General features: G+C 51.9%; 1 protein-coding gene across 2 annotated transcripts in view; it reads left to right on the plus strand.

Annotated features, from left to right (window-relative positions):
- LOC122363226 (diacylglycerol kinase epsilon-like) overlaps window positions 1-9,712 on the plus strand; it is a 28,675-nt gene extending 18,963 nt beyond the window's left edge. Inside the window, exons 9-12 of one of the 2 annotated variants that reach the window (XM_043332226.1) lie at window positions 2,843-2,998; window positions 4,904-5,081; window positions 5,403-5,539; window positions 6,660-9,699. In XM_043332226.1, the coding sequence (XP_043188161.1) occupies window positions 2,843-2,998; window positions 4,904-5,081; window positions 5,403-5,539; window positions 6,660-6,779 (591 nt within the window). In that variant the 3' untranslated portion in view covers window positions 6,780-9,699. Of the gene's footprint in view, window positions 1-2,842; window positions 2,999-4,903; window positions 5,082-5,402; window positions 5,540-6,659 lie in introns of both variants that reach the window. The other variant, XM_043332225.1, reaches the window with a different exon arrangement.
- Window positions 9,713-10,388: the final 676 nt, after the last annotated feature.

The raw sequence follows: 10,388 nt of genomic DNA on the forward strand, positions 1-10,388 counted from the left end.
CCCAAACCAACACATCATCCAAATAGCACAGGGCCTCTGTAAAGTTGGATTCTCCTAGAACAGCGGACATCATTCTCTGAAACGAGAATCCTGCCCCATGCAGACCGAACGGCGTCCTCTCTGCCCACTCATACTGTCCCCAGGGGACCACGAACGCTGTCATCTCGCTCTCGGAAGGGTTTAACGGCAACTGATGGTACCCACATTTAGCGTCTAGAGCAGAAAAGAATTTGGCATTACCGAGTCTGTCCAGCAGGTCCTCCATCAGCGGTATCGGGTGCAGCGTTGATGCAGCCGAGACTGCGTTCACTCGGCGGTAGTCAATGGCCAAGCGAAGTCGACCGTCCTTCCGGCGTGCACATACCACCGGCGCGGCCCACGGGCTGTGGGACTGCCGGATGACGCCCATGGCTTCCAGCTGCTGCAGCTCCTTCCGCACTTCACCCTCCAGACGGGGTGATAGACGCCTGGGCCGAGACGCCACCGGACGAGTGCCAGGAGTGACGTTGATTCTGTGTTCAACACCAACATGGACGACCGGCAGCTCGCCACCTGCGTAGAAAACGTCACTGAACTCAGAGATCAGACGATTCATGTCCTCACGTTGTGCGTCTGATAAGTCTGCACCAATGTTCGCTCTCTGTCCAGCCCCCTTTCCGTTAGGATCATGATTCAACACTCCTTCCAACGTGAAGTCCGTGCTAGCAGTGGCCACCACCTCATTTCTCCTCAACACTTCCTCAGTTAAACTGACATTGGCCACCCTCACCCACAGCGTGTCATCAGTGGTAGGCCTTATCACACACGAGGCGGCGCAAACCGGTGAGTCCTCACCTCCTACTGACTCCAGCAGGTACTCCCCACCTGGCCGTAGACCGCCACGCTTCACCGGGACGAGTGCCTCGGTGGCCGGCGGCACGGTGACGTCACGTCGAAGCTTCAGGTCGACTCGCTGAGCAGAAGTCGTGTCCTGCGGTTGGGAAGCGCTGAGCAGCTCGAGCTCCACGCCCTTCTCCTCCAGCAGCAGCCGGCGTGCACGCAGATCCAGCTTCATACTGCCAAGGCGGGACCAGAAGTCAATGCCCAATATGGCGGGAACGACCAGCCCGCGCACAACAACAAACCGCTGGTCACGCACAATCAGTCCGCCCACTTTAACGGTGCGCCATACCTCACCGAGTACTGGGATATCCTCGCTGCTGACGCCCCGACCACGAACATTTGACGGCCTGATGGCCAGCCGCTCACGAGCCGTCAAGTTCTCATCTGCAACTAATGACCAATCAGCGCCCGTGTCTACCATGGCGCGGCCATTAACCCCATCACCCCATTCAACGGACACGTATGGGGCGCTTGTGAGAGCTCGGGATAAACAGTCGCGAGCGGACAGATCGGACATGGCTGGCATCGATGCGCTACAGCTGGCAAAAGAAAATTGTACGACAGGTTTGTGCCGCGACCAGCACCGCACATCCGTTGCTCCCGGTATGCTCGGTCCCTCCCCGGGTTTTGCGACTGGGGGACTGCTTAGTAAAAATCCTGCTGCTCACCTGGCTGCTCGTTGAACACGGCGGGCGCAGCTGCACTCTCCCGACGCGGTGACCAGTGCGGGTCCTCAGAGAGACGCTTACGGCACCGGTACCAGCCGCCCTGATGAGGAATGTTGCAGTAGTAGCACCGGCCCACTGACCGACCGACCCTCCCCGCCCCAGCGCGCGGGCCAGACTGCGGAGCCGGCGTCCGACCCGACCGCGCCGCGGGCGGTCCGGTCAGCTGACCGGGCGCCGACCCGAAGCGGCCCGCCCCCCTCTGCCAGCGAGCGGGAGGGGGAGGGGAAGCGGCCGTCTGGGGCTGGGCGGCGAGACATGTCCCACCAACCTGATGGCGGTGACCCGTGAGAGCCGCCGCCTGCTTCGATGTTCTTGCGATCTCTGCGATTTTGAGAATGTCGTCATACTCCTTAGCATTTTCGTCATCCTTCATCCAGCGTTCACGAATGAGCCGTTCCCGTACATCTCTGTCGATTAGACCGTCCAAAAAACGCCAAACAACGCGTTTCCGTCTGATATCGGCCGACTCGCCGGCGAACGCATCCCCAGCTAGCCGCTGCAGCCGCGTAAGAAAATCAGCAAGGCTTTCCTCTTCCCCTTGTTTAGCTTCCTCAAATCTGATAATCCTTACCCCTATGGCTTCAGTCGTAACGTACCGTCTCTCCAGATGCTCAAGGATTTGCTCGTCGTTTTGAACCCATTTCGAATCTTGGGCGGCCTCCTCCCGTACGTATTCTGCTGGGGCCCCGGTGAGGCACAAACGCAGCTCAACACTCCGGTAGACCGCGTCCTGCCATACCGTCACTCCTCGTGCGATATTGGCCTGCTTCACCAGAAGAAAGTGGTCCTTGAAGCCTCTCCACGCTCCTGGCGACAGGTCGTCGCCGAAGACCCTGCTCAGCGCCACGGCGCGGTGCCCCTCTCCTGGCGTGGGCATGATCGGCGCTGCCACCAGTGACACAGGACGTTCCAGCAGTAACTGACTGTATTAACCGACAACAACGTCTGACAACGGTAATGGTAAGAAGGCACAACTTCACAAGTTCGCCAACAGATGGCGACATCTGTCACAGTATTATGTTTGAAAGGACGGGTTAATATAGTCAGAGCCCGCGCCAAACAAGATCTTCTGCACTGCCTTCGACCCTTGCTGTCGGATCTGACTATTCAGAGTTCAGTTGATTGGTGCCTAAATTCAAACTTACTCATCAAAACCGTGCGGTGGACTCAGTCCATCCCACTCAACTGACTTCGCTCTGCATTTGACCGCCCCCTCCCTTCCCCCTCTCCAGGTTCAACTGGACCCCGTGCGGCACGTCCACCTTCCCGGCTCCACAGTGAGGATGACCAACTACGTCAGTCTCGGCGTGGACGCGCTGGTCACCCTCAACTTCCACAAGACCAGGGAGTCGCCGCACTACCTCTGGAGCAGCCGACTCGTCAATAAGGTGTGTCGGATGGACGGGAAGGTAGAAAGAACGGTCGGCTGGTAAAGTTGTGCGAAGAGGGGGCTTCGCGACAACCCATGCAACAACAATTTGACCGCAGTTGTGAAAAAGGGATGGCCACGGCGGGCGTAGACTTTTATGGTCGAGACTACGCATTAACTTGAGTTTTGGAACCCAATATTTTTTTCTTTGCGTTGTGCCTTTACCGTCTTGGTGTTTCTTTTTATTGTAAGAATAGCGGGCGTTTCGTTTGGAGCAGTCTCCTATAAAAAATGCATACTAGTATGCATACTAGTAAAAATGCATACTAGCATGGCATCACTATCAAACTGCTGTGCAGTCGACTCCGCCTCCTCGATCGACACACAGCTCTGTTCTTCTTATCGAAGTACGTAGCTGCCCCGCGAGTGCAATATCTCCTACGTTCATCGCCAGCCTATCGGGAGCCTGCAGAGCTATCCCGAATCGACAGCACAGTTCGTCTCACGCTCCAGGAAGTTGGTAACGTGGCACTGACAGACGAGGCCTGGGAGCAGGCTGCACTGCCCCAGAGGCATGGCGGGCTCGGCGTGCGCTCCGTGCACGCTCTCGCTCTGCCCTGCTACTTGTCGTCTCTCACCGCTGCAGCACCGCTGGTGTTATCTATCTGCCCTTCAACCTTCACGGGCCCTGAGCCAGCGGCACTGCAACCAGCCACGGAGCAGTTCATGGCTGCAACTGGCATCGAGACTGTTCCAGAACGCCCGGCGGCCAGCCTCCAAAAGACCTGGGACGACATCGCGTCAACTGTCACCGCTAACCGCCTGATCACCGGAGCCAATCAGATACATCGCGCTCGTCTCGGTGCTGCTTGTATGCCGCATACTGCAGCCTGGCTGCAAGCACCTCCAATCCCCAGCCTGGGACTGTACATTGATGACGAGACCATTCGTATAGCGGTAGCCCTCCGACTAGGCCTGCCCATCTGTGAGCCCCACCAATGCAAGCTATGTGGATGCCCTGTGGACAGGCTGGGACACCACGGCCTATCATGCAAGAAGAGCGCCGGTCGCTTCCCACGGCACGCAGCCCTAAATGACGTCATTAAACGAGCACTGGCAAGCGCTGGCGTACCATCTGTCTTAGAACCTGTGGGGCTAGACAGAGGAGATGGAAGGCGCCCCGACGGACTGACAACGTTCCCCTTCAGTGCCGGTCGAAGCCTCACATGGGACGCCACATGCGTTGACACGTTTGCTGAGTCACACGTGGTGAAGTGTGCGGTGGATCCCGGCGCAGCTGCAGCCGCCGCCGAGAACCTGAAGCGCATGCGCTACGCCATTCTTGCAGACCGCTACATCTTCACTCCAGTAGCAGTGGAGACTACCGGCGTAGTCGGAGAAGCAGGGTCAAAGCTGCTTCGGGATATCGGCGGTCGGATTTCTGCGGCGACTAAGGACCCCAGAGAAGTGTCCTGGCTTCTACAAAGAGTCTCGATAGCAATCATCCGGGGAAACTCCGCCGCTATCCTCGCCACAGCCCCTCCTGAAGCTGGTCCCCATCACGTTGGGTGTGTCGCAGGACGCGCGTCTGGCCCGGCAGAAGAGTCGGACTCAGCCGTAGACGCAGAAGTAGCTCCACCAGCTTCTTCATCAAAATCCAGCATATTTGGCCAGCTCATCGAGAATGGGAGAAAGCTAGCCCCAAGCGACTTCGAGGTTCCATGGGGCGAAATATTTGGTGCAAAACCAAAGCACTAACGGCATATGAGTGGTAGTGTCTAGTGTGTCATCGAAATGTACCCTGTGGTAATGTGAAATACATCAAAGTTACGGCTGCTATTCATAATCCAGAATGAATTTCGTCAGTTTTTCCTCTCTCTCTCGTCCCTTTCTAGTCCCGCTAACCTCCCATCTCCACCCGCAGCTTATCTACTTCTGTTACGGCACCAAGGACGTGCTGGAGCGCGAGTGTCAGCACCTGCAGCAGAAGCTGACGCTGAAGATGGACGGCAGGGAGGTGGAGCTGCCCGACATCGAGGCGCTGGTGGTGCAGAATATCGCCACCTGGGGAGCTGGCGTGCGGCCCTGGGAGCTCGGACAGGGTAGGTGCAGGCGGCGGTTTTTATATCCAGTTACATGTAATGATATTGTAAGGTATCTTGTCAGCTATCATTCTAGTTTAATTGGATTTGGGGAGCATCAGCATGGGAGAACGGTAGAGTACTTTTAGGCTAGATTTCATCATTGGCTAAAGTGAGTATTAGGCTGTCAAGTTTTGTTTGAATGATTGATTGATTTTATGAATGAATATAGTGGACGCCCGACCTGAATTTTCTCCCTCCTGCTCCCCTTATACTCCCCTGACTCCAAGCTACCTCCGGCCTCCCCTCCTCTGGTCTAACTACCCTCCCCCGCGTCCCCAGGCGCCGGGGCGGCCGGAGTCCAGCGGCCCGATGATGGTCTACTGGAGGTGTTCTGCGTCTATTCGTCTTTCCACGTCGCTCAGATGCAGGTCGGCCTCTCCGAGCCACTGCGACTCGGTCAGGCACGATCAGTCGAGGTGAGGCTTCGTGTAGTGATTGCAGCCATCATGACGCTTTTGTTCTATCACTTTATTCTTTTCAACATAGGGAAGAGACATAAGACTTCAACATAAGACTAGGCGCGATCAGGGGGGGGGGGGGACTGAGTGTGTGTGTGTGTGTAGGGGGAGGGGTGAGGGATGGCGCGTAATGACCTCAGCTGCTGTCATGAGTCCTGAGTCTTTTTATGTTGTGGATTCAAGGCGCATGTAAACTTTTTTCTTTTTAATATTAACTCTACACTCGGAATAGTCTTTTTATTATGAAGTATGTTTGCCGTTTAATACCAGTATAATGCCTTATGGGCGACTAACGGAGCGAGCGAGAGGGTGAGCCTTGCACGTGCGAAATTTCGAGGGGGTACCTCCAGCTGACTTGTGCACGGCACCCTACTAACCGGTCTCTAGCGATGTGCCAAATTTGAGCACAATCGGCCAAGCCGTTCTCGAGATCTGGAATCGGCACCCTGCACGTGCGCACGTGCAAAATGGGTCCCAACTGACTTGTGCACGGCACCCTACTAACCGGTCCCTAACTGTGTACCAAATTTGAGCGCAATCGGTCGAGCCGTTCTCGAGATCTGGAAACGACCCCTGCACGTGCGCACGTGCAGCAGCGCCCCAACTCTGGCACATGGATATGCAGTGCCTAGTGGATGCTTACCTACATGCCAACTTTCAGCGCAATCGACCAAGTAGTTACCGAGATATTGCAACAATTACAAAACGGACACCTCTTCGTTTTGCACGTGGCACGTGCATAAGGGGTCACCCACATGCATCAGGAATAGTCCAATACTTGGTAGAAGGAATGAAGCTACCCTACAAAAATTACCGCGTGTAAATCGGTCAAGTGGTTGCTGAGATATAAGCCTCGCAAAAGCGTGACCACGGCCGGCCGGCCGGCCGGCCGCTCATACTCAGAAGTTTCCGTTAATCTAAGGAAAGACTACGCTCGCTTCGCTCGCTCCGTAAAAATACAGTGCCTCTCCTTTCTTTCCCTCACCGAGAAAATACGTACGTCCTATTTTCCGCACCGAGACAATGTCGCCGCTTTGTTTTCCCTTACTACTATGACACGCGTCCTCTCCGTTTTCAGATCTCCCTGCGCTCCAAGGTGCCGATGCAGCTGGATGGAGAGCCGTGGGAGCAGGGACCGTGCGTGATTCGGGTATCACACCATAACCAGGCGAGAATGCTGCGGATGTCCCGGGCGTGAGGCGGGTGTCTGTGACGGTGGGGTGAGGTTTGGGAGGGAGGGGAGGGTAGGCGCGAGATAGCTTGGCGGGTCTGTGATGGTTGGGTGAGGTTGGGAGGGAGGGGAGGGTAGGTAGGCCTGAGGAAGGGAGATATAAGTCAGGACGGGGAAGCGTAGAACTGACAAAGCTAGATGGTTTGTCAGAACAGGGGTGCTTAGGCTTGAGAAAGCACGACACGCCAGAAACGTGGGATGTGTTGTAACTAGGTTAGACCAGGCAAGGCCTCATGTCAAGTCAGAACAGAACACTCTTGGTCAGACCAGGTCAGACCTGCTGAAACCACATGAGACCAGGCTAGGCGAAGGCACATCGCCACACCAGCGTTAACCGAGTCAGACTAGACCCGAAGAATTCATATTACCGTTTGATCTCCAGGTTAGTCGGACACTGACCTGTATTTAACCTGACATGCCCTGAAGCCTGGCGTCAAGCGTGCCCGGGGCATCTCAGACCACATTAAACCAGACATGCTGCCTGTAGCAGCCCAGATAAATCGGTCCAAATAAAGCACGGAGCGACGCAGATAGAAGGACCAGTCTAGACCAGGTTCGTACACCTTACAAGCCCAGATCGGTGAATCGGTGACCTGTAGGTCACCTGAGATCGCTTAGAGGTTACTCAGATGACCCGAGTTTGTCCTGAAGCCAGTTTATGGTCAGTTTGGAAGCGAGCTGGGGTCCGCCTGCAGTCAGCCAACGGAAGGGACATTTCTGGCCCGATCTAGACAGCCGTGGCTTTTGGGTCGGTCAGAAAGTATGCGCTCGCTTGGATGTTCTGCACTTGTCTCTGTCGGATAGCTCGGGTCAGGCTAGTGTCGGTCGGGTCAGCCGAGTTCAGGTCCAGATCAGGTCGGTTTCAGTCGGGTCACTCGAGGTCAGGTCAAGGTCTGGTCGGTTTCAGTCGACTCACCCCTATTCGAGTCAGGCGAATGCTACTGCCGCAAGAGGTCAATGTGCAAGGATGCTAGTTGTCTCGGGCTTTGTCTTTGCTCTGTGCTAGTGAGACGAACACAGTCCAGGCATTGTTGTACCGTGTTAGTGTGAGCTGCTGTGTAAGAAAGGCACTGCCTACGTTATAGGCCAGACTGTTGTGCTGCAAGATGCGTCCGTGTCAAATGTAGGCAGTTGTATAGCTGTGTGCAATTTGTGCATTGTGCTGTATTTAATGTGCCACAATGTAACTTTCAAATGTTACCAGTTTCGTGACACTATGTATTAGATGGTCTTCTGAAGTGCATGAGTTCCTGACTGTCACACGACACTTCGCTCTAAGGTTTCTCTATTGAATGATGGACTTCCAATGAATTGCTCTCCTGTCATACCACACTACGCTAGGTTTCTCTATTGAATGGTGTACTTCCAAGTTCCAACTACATGTATTTGTACAGTAATGCGGGTTGCACGTCAAGTGCGTGTGGTTATGTATGTCAGGAGAATACCAAACAGGGTTTTATAGCCTAACGCAGATCAAGTCATGCAGGATACACACTAAATAGTTGCGTAAACTTTGGTGGGACCTTAGGTGGCCCTCATACTTGCAAGCGACTATATCTAGTTGTTAGTGTCAGCTGTTGATGGTATGTAGATTCGGCTGTTGTAACTAGCAATCTAGTTACAAGATTGCTAGTATGTAGATGATTGATCTTGCTAATCCATTGGCATAGCTATGGTATAGCTATCCTGTGACATTTGAGCTTATGTTATATTTTGTTTACTGCCACGGGCATGTAAAATATGCTGCTTTAGTTTCACATGTTAAACGTGTGCTTTGTTCGGGCAATTTGTTGGTATTTGACTGACGATTTTAATTTTGTAGATACAAGAGCGTGATGGTAATGCTTAATTTGATTTAGTTGTGTTCACGTTTTAAAAATGTGTTCACAACATAAGCTTCAGTCGTTTACATGTTCTCACATTTTCGCAAATTAGGGCGTTTTCGCTTCGTGTGGGCATCATTATTAAATGCGCAGCTTTAGTTACACTTGTTCAAAATGTATTCAGGTGATCTAAGTGGCCTTTACGTCCTTTGTTTATGTTGTGGATAACTTTCTATGAAATAGTCATTCTATCCCCTCCATACCTATGTTTTGACCGGAAGCATGGGTATTTCACAATTCAGTTTAATCTGCAGTAGTCTTAAGTAGCTTCGGTTGCTAAAAGTAATCGGATCGTCTTACCACTAAGCTTCATCTTTGTCTTTTAAATTATTCGGATTTTACTACGTGATGCAATTACTAAGCCCGTATCCCTGAATGCTTCAAGAGTATCCTTCACTGTATAAATATGTTATCTTCATTTCGTTTCTGCTGTGACCACTTTTTGTACTTTCTCATTTCTAAATATGCCGGGATTGTATTGGTTATAATTATTTGTATTAAATCACGCCATGAGCCTTGTTGCATAGCAATCAGTACCTCATGACATGCGTTGTTTTGTATGTTGCTTTATGTTGTGATTTTTATCTGCGTATGAGTATAAAGTTGAACATAGGTACTGTGTGAAGTGTGATTGCTGCGTGATTAGTCATACTGAAGTGAGCTGCGTGTAATCGTATCATATGTCGTACAGATTGTGTGAAAACGTCAATATAACGCATTCCATGGTAAAATTTAAGTGTTAGTTGGTTCGTTTTAGGTCTGACTTGTGATTGCAGAAATGCCGGACAGTAGTCATTTTAGCTTGGTTTTAAGGTAGTGTTTTATTCGTATCGAGCGCTAATGAAGCTTTCATTTACCTATGCATAGCGCTCATTTATTTGCTTTCTCGCTTGGTGCTTACGTTTTTCAGTTTTGTCAGCAGAGCCACATAAATTTAACTGTTTTATTCGTTCACAAAAATAGTGTGGGCATGCAAGTCTAACATAATACATACTTTTCAAGTTGTGTTATTGACAAGTGTTTCACTGGTAGCAATGGTTGCTTTGCTAACGAAACTTAAGTTCCAAGTTGCGTTTCTTGCGTTTTTTAACTTCCATTTCACTGTGTCAATTTTCTGACTCCAGGCCCACTTCTGACGGTTCGCGTAAACTTCAAGTAGAACAAATGTTATCGCGTAGTACGTTGTTAGTGATGGCAAAGGCCTGGTTGACATTTCTGCAGGCGCGCTTCAGAATTGTGTCTTACACTGGCAACTGTCACCCAAAGCACGCTTGTGTGACTAGAATATACAGACTAGCGCTGGGTAGAAGAAAATAGGATATTAGTACACAAACCACATACCAAAACACTCTGTTCCATCCCAGTGGGGACAAAGTAACTACCAGGGCCCATACAATTCTCGGCCAACCGACCGGCGGGGCCTTTCACACATTATCACAGGCTGCTTCAACGCTTGGGGAATAGTGTGACTGTGAATTGTGTTGTGCACACAACCTGGGTTAAAGGGACCCTCCCACCTTCAAAAAAGTTAATGAATTTGCATGAAAGTGATGTCCCTTGGTTCAGAAAGAGCGAAAACGAATATCTACCAAATTTCACCGAAAAATATTCACTGGTTTTCAAGATATTAGGCTTTTACTTTTGTTTACTTTTTGGGATCTCCCCTGTTACTAGCGACTTTATTTGGAAGCAA

This window comes from Amphibalanus amphitrite, unplaced genomic scaffold, assembly GCF_019059575.1.
Source record: "Amphibalanus amphitrite isolate SeventyFive unplaced genomic scaffold, NRLGWU_Aamphi_draft 000610F_arrow, whole genome shotgun sequence".
Taxonomy (NCBI): Eukaryota; Metazoa; Arthropoda; class Thecostraca; order Balanomorpha; family Balanidae; genus Amphibalanus; species Amphibalanus amphitrite.